The sequence below is a fragment of the Nesoenas mayeri genome (assembly GCF_963082525.1).
Source record: "Nesoenas mayeri genome assembly, chromosome: 13".
Lineage (NCBI taxonomy): Eukaryota > Metazoa > Chordata > Aves > Columbiformes > Columbidae > Nesoenas > Nesoenas mayeri.
In genome coordinates, this window is record NC_137550.1 from 5,137,907 (window position 1) to 5,161,673 (window position 23,767).

Consider the following 23,767-nt stretch of genomic DNA (forward strand, 5'->3'; position numbering starts at 1 on the left):
TTTGTGTGTGAGCAGGATGTTGGGCAGGTTGATTTCCAGAGGTCCCTTCAAGTCTCAACCATTCTATGGTTCTTGTCATCTCTCAAGTGTTATTCTGGTCTCCTGACGTAGTCCTTAATGCGGTGACTTCTTGTCAAACTTGCATTTCTGTTGTGGGAAGTCTCTGTCTTGGTCACGTCAGTACAGTTGTGTCCAGCCTGCCGGTGAGTGCCAGGACCGGCTCTTCTCAGCTGTCGCCAGCATGAAGCCTTGAGATGTCACCTACCTGTACTCTGTCATCAAACACTGCACTCTACATGTGCTTTCCCGCATTTTCCTCAGTTTTTTCTTTAAATTGGACAACATAATGTATTTTGTGCAGCTAGCAAAAACAACAAAAAAGGAGGCCTGAAACATCTCCTACTCCTGTTTTTATGTGAAATGACATGAACTGCCATGATCCAAGTAATATGTAAGAACAAACCAAATTGTGTCTATTTCCACATCAAAATACCTTAAGCCTGGAATTGTCTCCCCAAAATAGTAATCCCATGTATGATCCAGAGGTGTTAGTGGAGAGACTTCATTTATATGATGCAGTTTAAAAAGATTTTGACAGAAGGGGCTGATGGGGCTTTGCTGTCAGAGCAGGTGTTTTCTGAGACTGCATCATCAGTTTTTCCTGACTGCCTGATTCTCATTGTACTTCAGTAGTGCTAAATTCAGAATGCAGTTCTTTCCTTACCTCTTAGGTCGTATATGTCTTGTATGAATGTGTGTATGTGCATAGCTTTAAGTATCTAAAGAAATATGCATAAACACTTGCAAACTGATACATGTGCAGTACATTATCGTATCTCTATCTACTAAAGTATTCTTTATGAAAAACTGTCAATTGAAAGCCAAGATTAAAGCTAATTTCATCAGCAATGCAGCTTTACTGAATAAACCTTGTGTTCGGCCATATTTTCAAAGTGGACATGTTTAAGTCACAGGAATAATTACCATTTCATCATTTGAAGTCTGCGAATGAGTGATTTCAGAATGAAAAGCATATGTAGCTATGCTGATTATGCAGAATAAATTATTTTCAAACCCAACATTTATATCAGTGCATTTCTATTGTTTGGAAAATGCATGTCCACCAAAAAATAATGATCACCTAATTTTTGCTGTAAACATTTTTAAAATATATATCTGACATTCCTTTTGGAAATGTCTATTATACAATCTGCTTCCATATTGCAACACATATGGTAAGAAAATCTTGCTTGCAAGCCAATGACTGTTTTTAAACAGTTTTCAAAATTGCACTGAATGATAGCTCATGTACAAAAATTGGTATGCTTTGTATTTTATAACAAGCAGCTTAGCATTTTCTAAGCTATGACAAATTTCTCCCTGGATATTTTTTAATGTAATAATAAGATTCGTTTAGCTATCCCTATTTTTTTAACGTTTTTTTTAATGTACGTAGGCACTGGGGGTATATTAGGAAAACTTCTGAGTCATTCTAGTTATGTCTTACTCCTTTCTTTAGTCTGTAGAGGCCTCTGTGGGCATAAAGGTTGTTGCTGTTGAAGGCTTTGTTCTATTGTCTTTTTTCTCCTTTTTTGCTTTCCCTCGCTGCATGTACGTATCTGTACGTGACACATAACGTAGATATTTAGAAACCAGTTCTGTTGCTATGATTTTGATAAAGCATTTCTGGAACTTGTATTTCAATTAAAGATTTATAGCTCTCCTTTTGCCTTAAACCTTATTTTTAAAGGCCAGAAGAGAAAAGAAACCCCAAACCATAAACATGTTAGTGAAATATCCATACTACCTTCAGTTAATGGTATTTCCTTAAAGGAGATAAGTTACTGAGCCACCTTTTAAAACAAGAGTGTTAATTTACTGTTTCCTTTCATCTGTTGAAATAATTACTTTTCTTTTTTACCTTCAATAGTTTGTTCTGGTCGTTAACATTTCTGTAAAATTAAGTTTGAAAGGTGCTTTTAATGTTCAGCTAGGCTGCAGTGCACATTTGACTGTTAAAATCAACCTACTTAAGGCAGAACTAATGTTTAACACTCGCAGCTATTTGAAGTAGTTCACTGCCCAGTTTAATGGTGCTGCCAAGGGCAATGGTCACATTGCTCGCTATTATATTTTGGGGGGTTTGTTATGCTGGCAATAAAGACAATCCATGATATTTCTGAAAACATTGGCTTAGATCTTAAAGACATTATTTTTCTGCTAACAAGCCATAAACTGTAATTTCTTGGGGAGTAGCAGCAAGAAGCACTAACCCCTGCTCTTGGCCACGTACTCCATTTAGCAGCTGTAGTTCCACGCCACAACGTTAGTGTCGAATGACTTTTCCTGCAAGGTCTGCTGGAAAAGACTTAATCAAACCGTACAAAAACCACAGTGATGGTTGACTGCACTGGGAGAAGGGCTCTTATATCATGGGAATTGGGTTTTTCATTTTATTTGCTATCTAGACAGTTTTAAGACATCTGCCCGGTTAGGTGAAGAGCGACCCTGCAGATCTCAGCCTGGCCTGATGGAAACTTGGTGCGGAGACAACTTGGCTGCTGTGATGTGAACCGTCTCAGCTGTGGTCATAGCCTGACTGATAGCTTTGGTTTCAGTGCTTTTTTTTGTGGGTTTTGCTGGTTTAGTTGCTACAGAAGTGGACGTGTCTGTCGTGCACCATTGTCAGTATAAAACTGCTTCTCCAGCCTTCCATCCAGAACAGACCTTCCCAATGGCCAGAGGCACTTCCAGGCTGCTAACGCTGCCTCAGTCTGTGGATTTTAGAATGTAGGTCAAATAAGATTATGTATGGGAATCTTCAGGCAAATAGCACAGAAGAAAACGTAACTAGTTCTTTGGGTAGTGGAGTTGATGGAAACTTCACTGGAGTCTTCAACAAGTCCGATGGGAAATGCGAAGTGTAGGGCTGCCCCAAGGAACCACGAGTGAATAGAGAGTAGCATATACATCATAGCCTTCCTAGGTGAAGTCACAATTTTATAACAAAAAAGCTGCTTTTGCTTCTTTGATAAGCAGGAGCAGATAGATAATTTAAAGATTAAACAATACATCTCAAACAAAAAGAAATAGATAGGGAGATATATATATTTACTAAACAGTGGGTAAAATTTTCCCCGTGGCTAGTCTAGTGCAATTTTACAAGCTTCAACAATGCTGAATGGATGTTATTGAGAAGTGAATTTGGCTCATTCTTTTTATGCTTTTAATAAATACCCGAGGGAAAGGCAGTTGTTCAAGGAAAATGAAATACAAATAAACATAGAATTTATTCTCAGTAGGCATTCCGGGGAACTTGGAGCTGGAGTTTTATGCCATGTTTTTTTTCCTGGTACTTGCAAGCAAAACTAAAATATTCATATAAGCTGTCAGTTCTCTAAAGCAAATTCGTCCTTTTAAAAAAATAAAACTAAATATAGATTCAGTGGATAGAACAGAAACAATGTGAAACATAATAAATGTCATTTCTGCTCCAAAGTACATCATTATAATGGACCATATTATTCTGGACTGTGGATACAAATGTGGGGTTTTTCGCAGCATCCTGTAGCAATTCTTGAGACACAGTTGTGCACAAAACATCATTTGTAATTATAGCAGTTTACCATTTTCGTCTGCCCAATGCTTATTTTTCATTTGATTGATAATCCATGCGCTTCAAGCTAATGAAGGTTCTTCATGCTGCCACTTAATAGAAGTTACTAGTTTTTACAACCTAAACGTCAGGACAACATTGGTGTTTTTTGTTTGAAGAAAAAATAAAAAAGAATTTGTTGCTTCATAGGGTATTTTTTCACATGATCCCTAGGGTGCCACAGAGAAATACAGTCAGTGGAGAGAACGTTTGTTGGTATAAAGAAGAATTTAAACTATTGATTTCCTTTAAGATTTATCATTGCCCAAACTTTCAAATAGCCCTTCAAAAAATCTGCAGTTCCCCACGTAGTGTCCTGTGGAGGGTCAGAGACAACTCTCTTGGATCCACAATTATTTTGATTACTGATTACTTAATTTTCTATATTATTATTATTTCTGACATTTTTACTTTGAAAAATAAGTTAGTTACACAGTCTGATAGCTGTCAGTTTAAACTGACTTTCTATCGTTCTAGACTACATATCCAACTTAGATACCATTGTCAGAAGCAATGCAGATTGATTCTGAGTCAGTATTTACTACTGGGCAGTACAAATCCAAACCTTACACATCATAAAAGCAAGAACATATTTTACTGTTTGAGTACGGCTGAGCTGCAAATGTTCCACGGCACCTGAACAGAGAGCAGCTCTTGAAAAACGTGTATTTTATTTCATTTTGTAGAAGATACATGGGAAAATACCTTTCCGGGTAAGGTCCGTGCTTCATTAATGTTCTGATCCACTGGTTGTTTTTCGTGGGCTGCAGACTTGAATGTTTGTGGACCCTCCATCTCAAAAAACAGCGTCGTCCCCAGTTTCATCACAAAAACTTCAGAGCTGGAGCAGCGGAGTGTACAGCATCAGTACCTTTCAGAATTTTAGAAAACTAGCTGATTAAATCTGCTTTTAAATACGACTTTCAGTCTAGAACTCTGCCTTTTTAATAATCCATTAAAACATTGTTTCATTGTGTTTATTCAGCGCGTGTAAAGCGCTGCTTGACATGGATTAGACCTTACATAGCGGTACACAGCTGTAGCCCATCCAGCATTTTCCAAATGAGTTTGCACAAGGAATAAAAGATTGCCATCTGAGCAACACTGGAGGGAGACAAGAGCAGACAAAAGGCAGTTAAGCACTGCAAAAAAAGAAAAGACCCTGTTGAGAGAGAAATTTTTGAGCAAATGCCTCAATTTCGCAGGGAGATAGTGTAGCAGGCAATGTACATTGATTTTAGCACATGAAGTACATTGCATTTGGGATTCATTAAGCTTCATTTTGTGCACTATCGTGAATGGGTATGTCAGCTACTCTCTCAAGTAATGCACAGTTTCAAAGCAAGGAGGTAGAATAAACCAAAGTGAAAATATAATGTGGCCCACAAAGAGTAAGCTGGTTTTAAAAGGAAAACGCTTTGGTTGCTAAAAGCTGTAAGTCACAGTAGCAATGATCAAAACTTGAACATTTGTGAAGGATTTTGTGCTTATGGAGTTTTAAATACGACTTGCAAGGAAATTTTATTTAATAATAATGATGCCAGTGGTATTGTTTGCCTTAATAGTCTACTAGAAATTATAGTGATTTAGAGGCAAAAGGTTCATGAAGAGTCTCAAAGTGTTTCTAGAGTGATTGGTTTGCAGTCCCCGACCAACAAAAGAATGGGGTTGTACATACACATATCTGGGAGAAGGGAAAAAAAAATATAAAAAATATATATATATATATTCATTTGCTTAGTTTTCCAGCTTTTGTACTTTGGCACCAGCAGATATTAGGCTGTTATTGATGAAATTAGCCAAAGCAACAGGTCTTTACTGCCAGACTTTGCTGTACACTGCACCCTGTAGCAGAGCACAATGCTTCTTGCAACAAGAGTTGACCCACCGCTGGGAATTGTACCCCTGCACGGTACTGGTGACCTGTTCGTGGAAAATGGGACCCAGAAATGAGGCTCTTGTGGTTAAAATACTTGATTTTTAGCACTTTTTTTTGCGAGTGATGTTTTGTGTCCCATTTGTACTGGGGGTCACTGCTCAGGAGGTCGGTAGGAGCTTCACCTGGATGGTGCCGGCTCGGAGCGTGTGGCTGCACAACCTCCCAGCGACCATGCACGGCCCCTTCATGTCAGAGAGCTGCTGCTTTCTGCAGAAAGCTTCCCTCTTTCTTTCCTTTTAGCAGTATTTGATCTTTTATAAGAGCCCAGGCTAAGTGACAGCAGTAGACTTAACAGTTATTAGGTTGCGAAGTAGTGGATGTGGACTAGTTGGTGGTTAGCTCCTGTTTATACTCTGATCGTTTGGGTCAGAAAGAGTTTTCCCTTTTGATAGATTGGCTGTGTGCTCAGAAAACTTGTCTTTCCCCAGAGCATCATGTAATTATTTGGTGGCAAAGACTGGTGCTACGTTGCTATGGACATGGGGCTCTCCACACCAAGAGCTGCTGTAACGCTGATATATGTGAGTCTAATCATTCTGTCACTAAGATGTAATATCGATAGGCCAGGACAGCATTCCTATCAGAGGCCCTATTGCCCTCTTAGTTGAAGCGGGGATGAGGTGTGGAATAAGCCAAATTCTGGCCGTTCCATAGCCCAAGAGAGGCTCGATTGTGTTAAGGTTCAGTTCTGTAACCTTTAATATCTGCAGGAGATACCGGCAGCAGCAGGTGGGAGGTGGATGCACATGGGTTTTGTGTTGGGAATCGTGCTGGTAACAGCTACAGCACAGAAGTGCCACTCACCTGTAGAATTAAAACAGGTAAATGAAAAGGGGAGTAATTTCTCATGCTTCTTGATAATCAGAGTTTATGGAATCAGTGTGTAACCGAACTGAATTCAAACACTGGGTTATATAAGCAGAGTGTTTGTTGACATCTGAAGAATTCCTAATTCGTTCAGAAAGAAATTTTTAAGGCAATCATCTTTCTGAGTATATTTTCCTGTTAAGGCAATCATATTTCTCCTAGCGATCAGTTTTGAAATTTGTCTTTTATTTCTACAGTGCAGAAATCCTGCTGTTGAGCATCCGCCAATTGCACTCATAATTATTTCTGATTAAAAGTGCCCTGGCCTGACAGCACTGGGGAAATTAATAGGAGAAGCTTTCTACAAGTTTTAGAAGATGAGCAAAGACATACTCCCTCTTAAAATTATTTAAGCAGGTGCTGTGGGAAGCCATTGCTTTTATAAGGCTCTTCAGATGTTTACAGCAAAACATTTTTTCCCAGTGATTGAATTTTTCGAAGTACTAAAATACCACGGAGAAATATGTTTCCCACCACTTTTATGGCTCCCTGGATGCATTCTATACAAACCTTGTATCTGCCTGGACACAAGCACTCTATTGCAAAAAAGATATCTTGCCATTTTAACAAGCTATACTGCTTTGAAAGGATACACTGCATCACCAGTGGGAATGTCAGTACCTTAAGAGTAATACTTCTTTAAGGGTACTATTTTATTAAAGCAGACCTCAGTAATTTGTTCCTGACTGTTATACACCCTTATTTTATTAAGGGTATTTTACATCTGTGGAGGAGATTACTACCACTCCTATTTTCTCTACTGCTTGGCTTTAATGGATGGTGTGGAATATAATATTTATTAAACCTAAGCAGGGGAGGGCATAATAGTAGAATTGTCCTATATAACCTATTTTACACAGTTGTAAAATAAACCTTAATAAAGCAGGCATAATTATCCAGGAATACCCAGGAAATGGAGTACTCTGCCTTCCTCAAATATTTGGAGGACTAAACTGCTGATTATACATGTACTTTAAGAAACTGAGCTCAATGGTAATGACATTAGTTTGGTTTGATTTTAAAATATAGAAGAGATGAAGTGTCTTGTGTGTCTTTGTTCCAGGCTGATTTTGCCCGAGATCAGAATGCAGGTGTTGGGGAAGGGCACAAAGCCGTTCCGAGCACTGTTTGTGCATCTGAACCGCTGACGTGTCGATAGTCCCTGGACCAGGAAGGCAACTTTTAAAAGCCTTTTCTGGTGGCACAGCTGCAGCGCCAGCAGCAAGGTGCAGTTTCTCAGGTGCAAAATGGGGGCGCAAGTATATGTGCCATACTGGTGAAAATTTGGTCCCTCTGGTCACAGCCCTCTGGAAGCGTTGATAATGTTGTGTGGCTTTTGTGAATAGAAAAAAATTGAACCTTTCTAATGAGATCTGTTTCAAATTATTGGTTATACTACCCAATACTGCAATAAAGGGAGTAGATGATGAGATTTATTTAAAAGCACATTGTGGATTTTTATTACAACAAGTGGGAGATGAAAGAGATTGCCTGACTCCGGCGGCACGGGAGGCAGATTTTTGGGTACACGGTTTTGCTTGTCAGTTTTTGAGCGCTGCATTCACAGAATTACCCAGAGGCAGCAGGGTCTGCCCCACCATCATCAACCCATTCCTGTCATCTTCATCACCCCCAGCCCATGATTCTTCACCTTTCTTAAGCAGTAATTTGTTCTTTATTGGACTAGGAAAGCAATTCCTATCTTCCCCCTTCCTTCCCGATTTCTTCCTCCTGTTGTCCTATTTATATTTTTATTTTATAAATTGATATTGTGGAAATAATTTGGACTAAAGTTATTACGTTAATTATCCAAACTGACATTTTTGCAGTGTGTGAAAGGACAGGGTGGTATGTAAAATAGATGCACTAAGAACACCTACAGTATGACAACAAGTAGCAGGGTAATTGCTGAAAATGAAGTCTTTTCTGCTATCCCTTCCCTTCAACATCTGTTGCTCCATATGGAGTCATAAATATTTGCAACAAAATAGTTGAAAAAATAATCTCAACATTAATAGGGAAAAGATGAATCCGCCAAGAAAATTGAAGATTTTTTTTTCTTGGCAAGTTCCTCCTACCCATCCGCATCTGACACTTGAAAATCTCGGTAGAACAGTCAGAATACAGTGATGCTTAAAAATCACCATGAGAAAAAGAAACCTTTGTGAATGCTATAGGAGACCTAGCTGAAAAAAAAATGTGTAACCTCTTGATAATGGCCGTGAGGAGGATTTTGTTTCTTTTGTTCCATTTTCCGCCTTTCTTCCATGCCACAGTCATTTCATTACTAGCCTTTTATTGACTAGTTCCCACTTTCACTCTTCTCTGTGTCAGTACAAAAACTGCTTCTTGTTGGTGTGAGGAATGACAAGATAGTATTGCTAGCTGAGAGTAACTAGTTGCTTTAAATTGCCGTATGGAAAATGCAGATCAATTGTACTTAAGCTTCTACATAGATTAAAAAGCAATTTAAAGCACAGAACAACTTTAAATGTTTTGGAATCCAGATTACCCAAAACTGCCTGAGGAGCAGCTCATAGGCTAAAGCAGAGATAAAAATAACACAGAGTATAAATTGTAGATAATTGTTGTGCATATAAAATGTAATATTTTTGAAGGCTTTTTATATATTAGTAGCCTTAATTGCATTTAACAGTTCACCTTAATGAGGAGAATTTAGTCAGGTGACATCAGTTGTATTTGTTTTTTTAATCTGTACATATTGAACTTTAGACTGAATTTACTTGAACTGAAACACGTTAGTTCTGATGTCTAGTTAGTGGATTACAGCACTACTCAATTCCATGTGTTAATACTGCAAACCTCATAGCTCATCTAACTCGGATCCTTTTTTTTTTTTTAAGGTTTGAATTAATAAAATATTTTCAGGTGTTTTTACCATCAGCGCCATGTGAACATCAGTGTATATTGTAAATACGTTGAAGTTATAAATAGGTATAATTTTCTGTGGTATTAAAGAGAGTACATTGATGAAAATGTCAAAGCTGTATAATTACGCAGCTCTTGATAAAGTGTGCACAGATAAAGACAATTTGTAAATTGTAGTTTCAGCCTTTTCTTGTGAAATTTCCCTTCTTTTTTTTTTCTGCTGTGGAAATACTGAAATCTCTGTGTTATGCCGTCCTCCAGGAAAACAAAGCACCCTGGTTCCTGAGAACACAGCTCTGGAAAGGTGCTGAATCCATTGCTTGCACAGTTTGCTCTCTCTTTTTTTACCACTCCAAATATTCGGTATTTCCTAAGCCAGCACGTTGCTCTAAATGTAACAGACATGGTTTTCTTAAACATTTCCTCAGGACAAAATCAACTGGGTGCCTGGGGGAGAACCAGCGGGGAGCAGGATGCTGTGAGGCAGAGGACAGTTGATGTCGCTGGTTTGTGAGAGTTTCCAAAGGCTTTTAAGGCAGCCTGGAAATGTACATATAATGATTGCATAGTATCCATAAAGTGAAGTTTCTTTATGGCAAAGCTCAGTAGTGAAAAATGCTTGTGCGCTATCAACTTGTATCAGTCATTCGAAAATGAAATAAAGTCTGATTTAAAGCTAGGGCACTGGTTTAATCAGCTACTCCCCAGTTGCATTCATTGAGCCAGTTCATTCAGAGACTGTAATTAAGAAAAACAGCAGCGGCTTTAAATTTGGCACCCGAATCACAAGGTTGCAGCAGTAAATTTCTAAGTCTGATTGGGGCCAGGTTAGGAGGAGGAATCTCTTCTCACTGCTGACCAGGAGTGCTCAGCTCCTGGCACAGAAGCCATGAGGGAGGCAGAGAACGGCAGGCAGAGGTTTGTGAAGGATTTTCAGAGTTATTAAGACACTGAAGACAGATAACCCCGTCCTTGCAGGCTTACAGATACAAAAAAATAAGCAATGCTTCACATTACAGGGTTTTCATACTTACTCTAGAAGAAAAAATTCTACTAGTTTCTACTTGAACAACAGAGAAGTTGCCAAGGTTTAGAATTAATATAACAAGTCTCACTTTTTTGGATAGCTGCTTTTTGCTGTCAAAAAATAGATTTTGGACCCTGATTCTGTCAAAATACCCCTGTTTGGAACCGCTGCCCGTCACTGTGGTTGTGAAGTAGACGTATTATACAGCTGCAAGTTGAGAGACCTCTTGCCACCATGAAGATACATTGGTTTGGATGATTCTAAGATCTTTGGGCCAATAATGCTATTTTAAATAAAAATGTAGTGTCTTATTTTCAGAGATGAGTAGCATGTTCAACACAGCTGGTGTTGCAAATCCTCTTTTTTTATTTTATTAAAGGCCAAAAAAGTCTGTTAGAGATTCTAGACTGTTCTTTGGTAAGTACAGACCATTGAATGTAATCCCTGTCCCTCAAATGTGAAGCTCAAGGAATTATAATTGTGAAAAAGCGTTTTAGCCCTTAGGTTTCTGGACTGTGTGCCACGGGCAGGGAAAAAGAGTCACTCGGCGGCCATCTGTGTCCAAAACCGTCTCATGAACACTGGCTGAGGGCTTTCTGACATCGATTGTCTTGGTTAGTAACTAACAGATTAATAACTAGAAATTCTATATCAATTGTTACTCTTTCCTCCATATGCCACATACGTATTTTCTACATGAGTTATATTCTATAAGCTATTTGGGGTGAATAATGCTTGTACAGGTCCAGATAGATAGTTTTTAAGTGTAATTTTCAAATAACTTGGTGGTTTAACTGGCGTTAGGCAATATTTAAATTATAGTTTTAATATTTCTACCTTGTTTTGGGGGGGATGTGACACATCATATCAGGTGCATGAGTGATGGATTTTAAAACGTGCTTTCAGAAAGAAAAGAAACCAGCTGGCAAATAAAATCCCCGGCAGGTTTGGGCTACACACTATTGTGCAGGGAGCAACTCGCGTTACTCGTGTTCCCAGTGCTGTATTTAGTCTGTAGGTTGATGCTTTATTTTTCAATCCCCATTTCTGCAACTTGGGCAGAAGATGAAATGCTTCAGTATATTGAACTAAGAACAAGAAAATTTCTAGCGGATTTCCATGTGCTTTCCTGGGATAATATTCCATTCACTGTTAGTGTTTACTGTGTATTTCTTGTCTCTGCAATATAATTCTTGCTTTCGTCTATTCATCTGGATGCCAGCTAGAAATTAAAATAAAAAGACTGCACTCCTAAATGGATTCCTGAATGCCATTATAAAGCATGGCAGGTTTAACAAACAAGCTCGATAAAAGTAGTTCCCACTTTGCTTCAATAAATAGAAAGGTTGTTTGTGTCCTTGGTTAGATTGTAGTTGTCCTAGCTTTATATTTTGTTTATTCTGTTGCACTATATGTGTTAGTGGTGTTTAGTGCAGCTTTTAGCATTTATATTTTTAGTGTTATTTAAAAATCAAAATCCTTAAATCAAAGTCTTTTCTTTTTCCTGTTAAAGAGATACATTTGCTACAGTCCACAAAATTGCTTCCAACACGTGCCATTTTTTAATTACTTTACCAATTATGATTTCTCCAGTCTAGCTAATAAATTTCTGCCTAACTGTGCACTTACTCAGAATATGGGCAAGATGTAGACACCATTCAGATGTGAAGTCCTATTACAAGATTGAAATAGATTTCTAATGCATTTATCATTCATCTTTGCAGAGTGTGATTTCAATCAGAAAAAAAAAAAATGATGAATGGTTTGACAGTTTCCACCCATATACGCTAAAACATAATATGCTGCTCCGAGTTTTCAGCTATTACAGACTTTAACATGCAATGTGACCTTGGTCTGCAAAGCATGTTTGGTTAGCACAAAAACTTAATCATAAGAAGTCATAAGTAGAATCCTTCTTCTTTACTGCCCTTTTTCTGGGACTTGGGAATTTATTGCTTCTGGGACAGGTAGGATATGAACAATGGGCCAAATAGAGTCCAGGGTTATCTCATCTGTGTGAAAACTGCTGCTGAAAATCGATGTGACCTCTGCTACACTGTCATCCCAATTCCCACCCTCTGCGTCCTATTTGTCTTTTGGTAGAAGCTTAGATCTGTGTGCTGTCTCTCCGTGTCTCTCTTGGGCCAGATTATCAAAATGAATCATTGCCTGCATACCTCTTATATTTCTATTTATTTTCCTGGTGTTGACTAGGTCTGATGAAATATGATTCTTTTTGCATTTGATCCTCACTGCAGCAAGCAGCACCTAATTTAGCTGTGTCTATCTCTTTAAAGAAGAGTAATACTATTTTGAAACTTCAATCTGCTGTACAGTAACATTACAAACCATAGACCATGCAACCTGTCTTCACAGTCAATAGTAATTTTCCTTTCAGCCAGTTTAATGTTATTACTTTCATCTCCAAATAGTAGAGATTTCTTGAGATTTTAAAGCAGCTGTAGTTTTTTTATGCATACTTCATGTATTTCTTTTTCAAATGCCACTTTAGTTTAGTCTTTTGTGACTCCATGGCTTAGATATTATTTCAGTGTAGCATCGTATGCAACAACTAATCAGTTTATTTACAAAACTCTGACACTGATATATTTAAATATGAGGAATGTTAAATCTGAATCAGAATGAACTCCATGGCCTGAGTGTGTTACCGGAGTTGGGTTATTTTCAAATGGATCATCTAAGTTACATGACTAGAGCTCTAAAGTGATATTATAGCTACAAAGATGCGTAGAGGTTGCCGGCTTTTGTTGTTATTGATCTTGAAGAATCATTATGAACATGTTCCATTTAATGAACTTATGCGGTGAAAACAAAGTGCCGCCTAAACAGAGATTTCAAAGAATGCTTCGAAACTGCTAATGCCCCTGGTTCCTTGTCAGCAGGCGTGGTTTAGAAACAGAGCAGAAAGTGCTACCTACTCAATAGGTGCTCCGGGAGTTTGTTACACTAGATAGGAGACACTGCGCTGTAAAGCATTGAAGTCAGGTTCTTTCTGAGGGTCATTTGTTTTTTGTTTGGTTGTTTTGTTTTGTTGTTGCTTTTTTGTTTTGCTTAAGGTTTGCTTTTGTGTGGGTTTTTTCTTGTTGTTTTTGGTTGGTTGGTTTGGTTTGTTTTCAAACAAGAGAGGTAGGAGAAGGCGGCCTATGAATATGGTACACTCTAATTGTAGATCCTGGCTTTAATATGATCAAGGCACTTGACAAATGAAACTATCAGGACTAGCTGTGCAGTTGCTCTTAGAAAACACGAGCATCATGAACTTATGGTCAGTCCGTTATCTATCAGCAAGCTTTACTAAAAAGCAGTTGCCAAGAAGATATTCTTCATGATTTCTGCAAGTGCAAGAACATAATATATATAGACTGGATTTTCCTGGAATATTACACAGAAATATTTTTTTAACACTGCAGAGTGAAAGAAATGTTTAGAGTTTCACTTTAAAGACTGCTAGCAGATTTCAATTTTGTGTTTTTCAGCAATTGATGTTTAAAATTAATATGTGGGGAAGAAGTACTGATAGGGATCTGAGAGAAGGAGATACATCTACTATCCTAAAATATGTTTAAATTATTCTGTTCAAAAATGTGTGGTAGTGCTGATTAGTGATAGTAGTGATTGATCACAACTTAAAGGATTTTTGAAAAATCATTGCTAATGTTGTTTCTTTCTGGATACATATTTCTGCTGTCCCCGCACAGATTGACCTATAGTAATATGTTGTATTTAAAACAATGAGTAAAGGGGAAGCTGCTGCCCTGACCATAAGGGCTGAGAGCAGCAAGGTACTTGTTGAGAAAACCTGCGCTGATACTTGACGGACAATGTGGAGCTGGTGCGAACAAAGCAGGAGGGTCCGACTCAGTGGAGATTATTTACTGCTCAGTATGGGCAGGGTAGCCTTAAAGGAGTAAAGTGATGTGGTATGGTTCTTGATTAGAATTTTGTCAAGGTTATAGCAGGGAAAAAATGAACATCACAAAATGGCAAACGTGATAGAATGAAGAAAGGTCATTTGGGTTGAATGAACTGAGTAATACTGTTATAATTCTGTAGTACAATTCTGTAGAATTTGAGATAAAATAGTCTTTATTACAGCTATGTTATAGTCTTCAATATATTTATTATGGTTTTGTACTATTTTGCAAATTTACCTTAGGAACAATCACAGCTGCCCAATGACTGAAACAGTGTCAATTTTACTAACGTGTTTGTATTTTGACTTCCAGGTAAACAGCATTCTGGTTTCTAGAAATTGCATTTACCTATGTTTCCAACACTTTCTGATGATGCTTTTAAACCTGTCTTTACAGAAGAGGTCCAGATTGCTATTCCAATAATGAAACCCACCTTAGATAAGGTCCAACTGGCTGGACAGGCCTTGCCTCCTGGATTTCCGGCGCCATTTCTTTTTGCTGATGGTCTTTCATCAGTAGAAACACTATTAACCAACATACAGGTAAATTATTCTCTATAGAGCCAGGCTTTCTCATGATAGATAAAATGTGTTTCTTTTTCAGTCTCTGTAAAAACTGCCAGAAACTCTTTTGTATCTGCAGTTCTAATTTATTTTACTTAAGGTAATGCTGAGGTTTCCTCTGCCTGGCATTAGCAATTGTGAAAGGGTTTCATACATTGACAATAATGATCACATTAAAGTTCACCAGTCTCATTATTCCTCCTTTGCTCCTCCTGCAGCTGAGGGAGCTCAGCCATGACATGGTACTTGGTTTGTACCAAACCACATCAGTAGGATGAATTAGCAGAAGCCATGGCACAAAATTGCTCATATATAACATTTAGCTACTTCGAATGCCCGGTTGCTTTCCAGGACTATAGGTTCCTGCTTTTAATTTTTCTGGTTTCCTAGAGGGCGTAAAACCATTTTGTAACTGCTGAAACAAACTGGTATTTTCAGATCTTACATTTGTGTGTGTTTTAGGGCCTCCTGAAAGTGGCTGTGGACAACGCCAGAGTCCAGGAAAAGCAGATCCAGCAGGAAAAGAAAGAGTTAAAGATGGAGCTTTGTAGGGAGAGAGAACTAAGAGAGAGCTTGGAAAGGCAACTCACAGCTGAGCTGCAAAGCAGAGGTGAGTGAATGAAAAATGGAGTTTAGATATCTATTAAATGTATAACCCTTTGGCATTTCCAGCTGGAGCCATTGAGGACTTGGAGTTAACTGACATTCGTACATCCATGTAATGCAGCAGTGGACTAGCACTGGTAATGAAAGATTTAAATTTAATAAAAGCAGAATGAAGCACACTTTTCTGTACGCAGACAGAACAGTGACTGAAGGATTATTTCCTGGAGGGCAACCGACCAGAGTTTTGGCTGGTTCCTGATTCAGTTTCCTGGCTTCCCATGTATTATTACCACTCTGCCTGTGTATTCCCAGCCTGATTTCTTCATTTGACAGCTTTAATTTCTTTTGTTTTCTGCTATTATCCTCCAAGCACTGAGAATCAGTCTTACTGTGAGAAAGATAACGTCTGTAATTTGGGTATTTAGGTGATTTTTTTTCATTACTTATCTAGCCCACATTTCTGTAGCATATCTGCTAGTCAGCTAGTTTTTCTTGTGGAAAATTTCAGTGCAACAAAATAGATGGAACTATGAGTAGTTGTCTACCCAAGTGCAAGGTCTGAAGCGAATAACCCTAGATATTTTTTTTCCATCACAAGAGTGAGATACAATAGCCTTCCCTTTATGGCGCCTCCTAAAAGAAAACCATGACTGTTTAGAGACTTTTCATAATAACAGGCAATTAAATTGGTAAATCTGAATTTTCACTGTGATATTGCAAAGGCGGCAGTATTTTTAAAATTCAATTCTGCATCTAAAATAGAAGAATAGTACTTTATGTGCCAAAAGCTACTTCTAGATTACATCCATGAAATCAGAAAGATAAAATTATATAAGGTACCAGAAATGCAGGTGCCAAATACTGTCTTCCTGTGCTTTTGAAGCAAAACTGGGTGCATAAATGTGAACCACCGGGTGGGCTTTGAGACTCTTATGTTCTGGTCAGGAGACATAAATCCGTGCGATAGTTCCAGAGTGAGAATAAAATTCAAGATCTTTACCAAGATCTAAAGCCCTTTCAGACTGTTCATTGTTTCAATGCAGGATATGGCTTGGGATTTTTGTTTTGGTTTTATGTCAGGTTCATGTCAGATTTTTTTGGTTTTTTGTGAGCTAGAACTAGGCCCTTGAACATAAATTCATTCATTGTTTCCATTATACATTAATTGTGCTTTAATTAATTGTGCCAATCTTACAATATCTTTACATTTCAGCAACAATTCAGAAACGCTTGAAGAAAGAAAAAAAGGCAAAGAGAAAATTGCAGGAAGCTTTGGAATTCGAATCAAAACGAAGAGAACAAGTGGAACAGGCGCTTAAACAGGCCACATCAGGTGACGGTCTCAGGATGTTAAATGGTAATGTCTTAGTTGGCCTTTCACAGTTATCTTAAAATGATGTTTAACTGAGTGACAAAAAAGATGATGCACAAAGAAAATTCCAGAATTAAAAAAAAAACCCAATCCTTTCCTGAAATAATTAAAAATCTATTTCAGGCCATGTGCTCTGGGTCATGATTTAAAAAAATACATCTGCAACTAGAGAAACAGAGCAGTTTACACAGATATGTCAAGAAATGCTGAATATATTACCAGAGAAATCTGTTACAGTGCCAGCTAAGACAATGTGAAATTTGGTTCCTGTAAGGTTCTCTGAACTCTTCTCTCCCAGCAGATTCATTTTTAGAACTGCTGAGATTCATTTTAAAAGCTGTTTGCCTGAAGTTTGCTCATCCTTAGGACCTATTAATTTTGTTAACTGTGTATCAGCTTTCAGAGCTGACGAGGTTTTGAATACTTCTTCCCAGCTATTCTTGTGAAACAGAGGGATTATGGTTTGAGTGGTGGGAGGATTTGCCTCTCCTGCTTAATGTGGTTCTGACCAAAGTTTAGAGCTTCAATGTGAATCTTTAAGACTGAACCTAGTTGAGTTTTAATAATTTCAGGTTCTGTAGCAAAGGTCTGGTCTGTGTGTCCCTACCTTGGAGTTTCTGCAGAGGCTCATGACTCAGAGTTAGATTTGGACTCTGCTGCCTGTCTTTACATTAACTTTGTGCTGCGCACTTGGGCACTGCAGGCACCTGAGCCTGCAGCAAACTGCAAAAACTGCCTCAACCACTGAGTAAAAATAATGAGTTTAGCTTGAGTTCTCCATGGCAAGGGCTACCCACACTTGTTTTTAAAGTTAGGGCGAGCCTTTCTATGTGAACTGCCATCCCAACACTCTGCAACGGCCAGTGAGCTGTGATTTATCTAAAGCTCCTAAAAGATATAAACTCTTTAAGTAGGAGAGAGACATTTTTCAGAGGCCTTCTCATCTGCTGGGTTTATAGTCCAGCATATCACTGTAACCGGGAGCTGGCTGGCACTTGTGATGCGCTGCTGGTGAAGGGCGGTGATTCAGGGGTGGATATACAGCTTGCAGTTGCACCGTGATAAGGGACAACGACCCAAGGGAGAGTGGGAGCACAGAGCCAGCAGAAACCTTTCCCACTGGATCAGAAAAATGCCCAGAGCAGCTCCCACAGCCATAGCCAGCACCTTGAGATGAACCTCAGAAAAAACCCTAAAATCCGGATGTTCTGTAATGTCATTCACCCAGATTCTGCCATTGCTGGCAAGCACCTGCCACTCGTGCGGCAGTTAGGAGCACTCAGCAGTTCTGGAAACCACAAATTAAAGGGTACCAACATGCCAGCAATGTGATTAACAGATCTTTACATCTGCTATTGTGGGCCTGCCTGCTAACGTTTTGATTTGCAGGCACACTCAGGTAGTCATATATATGTTAGTGCCTGCAAGAAGCTGATATTTACATGCTAATCTGATTTCACATGCAAATCAGGTAGCTCATTAGCATCTTAATCCACAATTTAATTGCAAGTACAATTTTATGACAACAAAATGTGAAGGGCTATTCTGAATATTTTTAATTTAACTCTGACGGTCTGTCTCATTTAACAGATGCTGTTATTAGTTACAGATGACTGTCATTTGACGTATATACAACTTATACTCTGAAAGGTTTGAAAAGAAAGAACCTTTCAAGATCAATAGATCATTGCCCTGAACTTTTACTTCAAAACAAGAATCTGAATAAGGAAACCCTATGGAGTAGCAGTCTCTTGTCATTTTATAAGAAAAAATTGTATACATGAAAATATTTATTTGCTTTTATATATATTTATAAGGCTATATACACAAATATCACATATATTTCATTTACACATCTATTACTAAGACAGTACTGATATTACTCTTCTGTGTACGGACTATACTGTAATGGTTTGACCTGCATTGACATAGCGTTCAGTCAGGCTGCGGGTGACCAGGAAAAATGTCATCTTTGCGATAGGTGCTGATGCTACACCTAAAGAGATCCAAGAAAGCAACAGTGCAGTTATTCTTTATTTGAGAAAGTCCAGAACAGGCTTCTAGACAGAAAAAGTCAAAGCTCCGTAGGCAGCTCCCTTTCAGGTGTGGGGTTTTCCTTGTTGTAATTTTTAAGTGCTGTGTTATAAGGGAAGCAGATGTGTCTGCAGGATTCGAGGTGCCATGGATTCAAATCACATACCCTTCATGCTAATCCTTGTTGGCACAAGGTGGATAATGGCATCTGTTATCGAAACACCCTGGGGTGTTGGAGCCCCCGCCCCCACCCCAAGGCCTGTGCATACAGAGCTATTATCAGTATGAAATTAAGTAGTTCAAGAGTGCATAGCATTAGGAGACCCTTCCTCAACCTGGAAAAAAGAGCACAATCCATTTTGGAGAACTCTTCTCAGAACCGTGGAAATATGTCACATAATATCACGTATGTCACTTTGCTTTGGGTGATGGCACATGCTTGCAACATCCTGAGCTGAGTCTTTTAAATGCAGTTTGCACAGTCCTGATCTATAACGTGCACTCGTACAAACTGACGCACACACTCATAAACATGTTGACTGACTCTGGCTATATTCCTTAATTCTGTACTTTTCAGGTATGTGGCTGGGAGAGTCAATGTAGTTGTAGTTTGTTATCACAGTTTCACTTCATATGTCAGATGCCTTCATTCTCCAAGAGAATTGTACAGGCATATTAATGTCATGTGTTGGCTATTATCTGATCGTCAGACAAATGTGAACCATGTTAAAAATAATTCACTGTGAGACCAGTAATGTTTGCACATTTTGGAAACAATTTACTACCGAAAATTCTATGAAGACCAAATGTTTTATGCAAGACCGTGTAACTTGGAGATCACCCTAGTTTGCTATAAATATTTTTCTAAAAATGCATGAGAGAAGGACAAATGGGAATGCATTAATCTTTGGTGTCATGTCTTTCAGATGCTGGAATCCCAGATATGGAAATAGAACACAATGGAACCCAACATGACAGTGCAGCAATGCAAGGTGCAGTATGTACCGCATCCCATCACATGTGTGTTTATCATGAGACATAAATTAAATACAGAATAGTTTTTGTCCCTGTTTCCTGCTTTAAGTTAAATATAAGTTACACAACTTCATTTTGTTTTCCTGCTGAACACAGAAAATCTTTGAAAGATCAGTACTTTACAAGACCAGAACTTAAAATGGTTTAAATAGAGGTGTGGGAAACTCATATCTAGCTATCACATATATGTGCTTAGTTCAAAAGTACTTTTATAATTTATTTTTCTTTATTGTAATATTCATCTCTTATCCTTACCTTTCTATCAAGATCACAGCTGTTTCCAAAAAACAGGTGAACTGTAGGTAGAAAAGGAAAGTCACATTCATGTTACAGAAAATCCCATAGTGCTCCATGTTCGGCATGTTCAGTGACCGTTTGCAAATACAGAACATTCCTGTCTTGTCTGAGCGCTTCCCAAAGAATAATCCCCGCGCTGTGGGCCTGTGAAGTGCGGGAACTGTGAAACAGCATTTTGGGGAGCTGAGACACAGGGATCTTCATGTCAGTGCCATGGCCATTGGAAGCCTCTTTGAGACACACAACCTCCAGTCACCTGTGGTAAAATTTGGTCTGAGCAATAATTTGAACATGGAAATTCTCTGGCTTTCTCCAAAGTCCAGTTTTGTAGTCATGATTTTCTAGAAAATCAGCTTGCTTCTTCCTTCAGTCCTCTGCTATATAATGACACACCATTCAGTTCTACACTGCCTGTCCCAGCGTCACGGCTTCGAGCACTTCCACCCTTTCTACTGAATCAGGGAATGGTTATTTGCAAAAAATAACGCATGTGGAGGTAACTAAAGGCAGTCCCCTCTGTGTCGCCAGAAGAAGGGCTGCAGCGCAGTTACAGACACAACTCCTAGCATTCCTCAACTGTTACAGCCTTGACTTCTTGTACCTCTGGTGTGCATCTGTCATCCATCTGTCATCTATACAGGAAAGCTTTCAAATATTTTTACTGCTGTCTCCTGTTGTGATTTTAGGTTCGTATGCTACATATTACAAAGAAGGCAAAGCACTGCTTTATTTTGATGCATATACATACACATAATGCATGTGTACATATGTATGCATATGATTAGAGTTGTGCTCTAAATATTACAATTTGGAAATTGTTACTGCCAGAAATAGTCTAAATATTGGATAAGCACTTGGGACACATGCATTTAAATTGGACAAGCAGAATATTGCTAACACTTCTGATCTGTTTGTGTTACCTGCTGAGATGAGTGCTCAGTGCTCTTCCAAAAAGATTCTGAGAGTCAAGGGTGCATCTTGACAGAAGCTAGCAAAATAAAAGGAAGGTCAATTTTCAATTGAAGGAAAAATGTTACAGTTGGCTCAAATGTGTTTTCCCATCAAAAATTACTATAAATAACTATGGTGAAAGTGATGCATAGCCACTTCCAACAATCCTTAACTTAGTAGAAGGAATTAAGAGAAATTAAGAGAACTTTCTTACTCTTCTTATAGTCTATTGTAATAGAAGAAAACCTTGTGAATTTATTTCTTTCCTTTTTTTTTTTTTTCTTTAATTCAGGTTGTTTTTTGGGGGGTTGTGGGGCTTTTTTGGAGTGTATTTTTGTTGTTGGTTTGTTTGGGTTTGTTTTGGTATTTGTTTTTTGTTGGTTGGTTGATTTGGTGGGTTTTATTTGTTTTGGTTAGTTTTTAATCTGATCCCAAATACATCATCATTCATTAGTTTTAAGAGGCTTTGGATCATGAAGGTTTTGTTCAGGTTAAAAGCCTGAACCCTTGAGAACTGGATACCCACTACCTCTGAGCTTGGTGACTTGTGCTCTCGGAGTTGTAAACCTCTCAGACCCTCCTCAATGGCCACGCTCCTCTTGTTGTCACCGCAGCAATCAGTGACAGCATTCACAGCCTCCTCTGACAGCTCTAGTGTGGCAATCCTGCTCATATGCAAACGTGGGACGAGTTTAGCCAGTTCTTCCACTGAGCACTCCCAGCTGATAAAAAGGATTCTGAAAAGCTCTGTAGAGCTTGTTTAGATTTCAAAGAAGTGTTTCTGTCCTGTAGCACCAGCTCTTTCATTTTTATTTATGCTGATACTGTAATATCTTTTTATTCTCTTTTCCTTTGATTACAGTTTTTGTACCTGACAGCTCCTATTGCACTGCCGCCTTCAACAATTTGAGCACACTCCCTCATCTCCCCTTCATTTCTTGCCTTTGTTTTTTGGGCCCTGGGAGGAGGAAGGGTCAGAATACATGTCCCTAATATAAAGCTGCTTCCAAGCTTCCAAAAATCTCCTCTATTGCACAGAAAAAAGCCTTAGCATCAATGCAGACCTTTCTTTTTCTGTTGTCTCTGCTGGACAGAAATCTATCATTCACACAGTGCCTTTCCTTTGAAATTCAATTAGTTTCACTGCCAGTGTCTCCTTAAGACGGTTTAAAGGAAAATTACAAAAATGCTGCACAGCCACCTTTCACAGTGATTAAGTCATATCATATTTTATGCTCATTTCTTAAAATGATGTTATTAACACAAGCTGTTCATATACTGGGATTCTGATCTGCGTTATAAATCATTCCCATTTAGTTGACTCATTTTCTCTATGCTTTGTATGTTAACTGAACGGAAATTTGTGCAGACGAGACTTAAAACTTTTTTGAACTTTACAGTCTAATCCCTCCATACATCCTCCATGTACCAGCTCTTCCAGTCCCATGTAGCCTGAGCTGGGAGAAGTTTTTTAGCTGTCAAAACAGAGAGGTAATGGTTGCTGTGGTCAGGAAGCCCCTGGGTGGCCGAGCGGTCGGTGTGTGCGCACAGACACCGGCTGCTCTCGCTCCCACCGCTCACTTGTGGGCCAGCAAGATAGTGCATCAACCATTTTATCAGCCAGTCTCCGTTTCACATAAAACAAACATACTGGGTGTCATTAAGTGCACCTTCAGATCAATGATTTTTGCAAATGACATTCAAGTACCATTCGAATAGTGGATTTTTGCTGATAAAAGCAAATTAAATTAGCACAACTACAAGTGTGCTGATAAAAACTAAAACTGAACAGCAGCACCATTAGCTAACAAAGTAATATTTTCTCTTTACTGCTTTCTGCCATTTAGTTATTATCCTATTGGAAATCTAATTATAATCCTTTTACTCCCTAGTCAAACTTCACAGTTTTTGCAAGCTTAGCACTGACAAGTGATTTCATTACATTTGATTGCCCGCGCCCAGATTGACTTAACTTCACTCCGAGACCTAAAAGCCCTCTCAGTTTCTCAGATTCCCTGTTTGCACATTACAGCAACAGCTCCTTTAATTAATTAGCATGAACAGCAGTAACATGAACTGCTGAACAGAAAATAACATCATTTTATGATCGCAGGGAGACTTCTCCTTTTGCATGTTTATACCTTAGTTAACTTTTGTATTACTATATTTCATTGTTAGGGGATATTGGAACAATCATCAAAGCAACCTTATCTTAAAATTTTAAAAAACAGATTTTTACCATAATCCTTGATTATAACAATTTACAAAAAAGTAAAAGACTCTAAATTTCCAGAAAGAGGCGGCAGTGTAGGCAGACAGACTTTCCTGAGGTGAAACCACCATTCAAAGGAAACATGTTTCCCTGTACCTGCAACAGGAGAGTGGCACAAGGCTGCTGCTTCTGTTTCTGAAATAACCTGGCAGAAATTTAGCATAAAAACTCTTAGTAACCGTAAATAACCTTTTATTTATTTGCCACAGATGAAGGACTTTTGAAGTTTGGAACATATTTTGGTTTTTATTATTTAGAAAACTGGGCTATATTTTTTTCAACATTCTGGTATAACCAGTCAGTTGTCAAATCCAGCCTATGGTAA

General features: G+C 38.5%; 1 protein-coding gene across 1 annotated transcript in view; it reads left to right on the top strand.

The window, feature by feature from the left end:
- DACH2 (dachshund family transcription factor 2) overlaps nucleotides 1-23,767 on the top strand; it is a gene marked incomplete at both ends in the record, with an annotated part of 249,493 nt that overhangs the window by 220,778 nt on the left and 4,948 nt on the right. Inside the window, 4 exons of the mRNA XM_080352352.1 lie at nucleotides 14,709-14,854; nucleotides 15,338-15,485; nucleotides 16,695-16,838; nucleotides 19,814-19,879. Coding sequence (XP_080208478.1) covers nucleotides 14,709-14,854; nucleotides 15,338-15,485; nucleotides 16,695-16,838; nucleotides 19,814-19,879 — 504 coding nt within the window. The remainder of the gene's footprint in view (nucleotides 1-14,708; nucleotides 14,855-15,337; nucleotides 15,486-16,694; nucleotides 16,839-19,813; nucleotides 19,880-23,767) is intronic.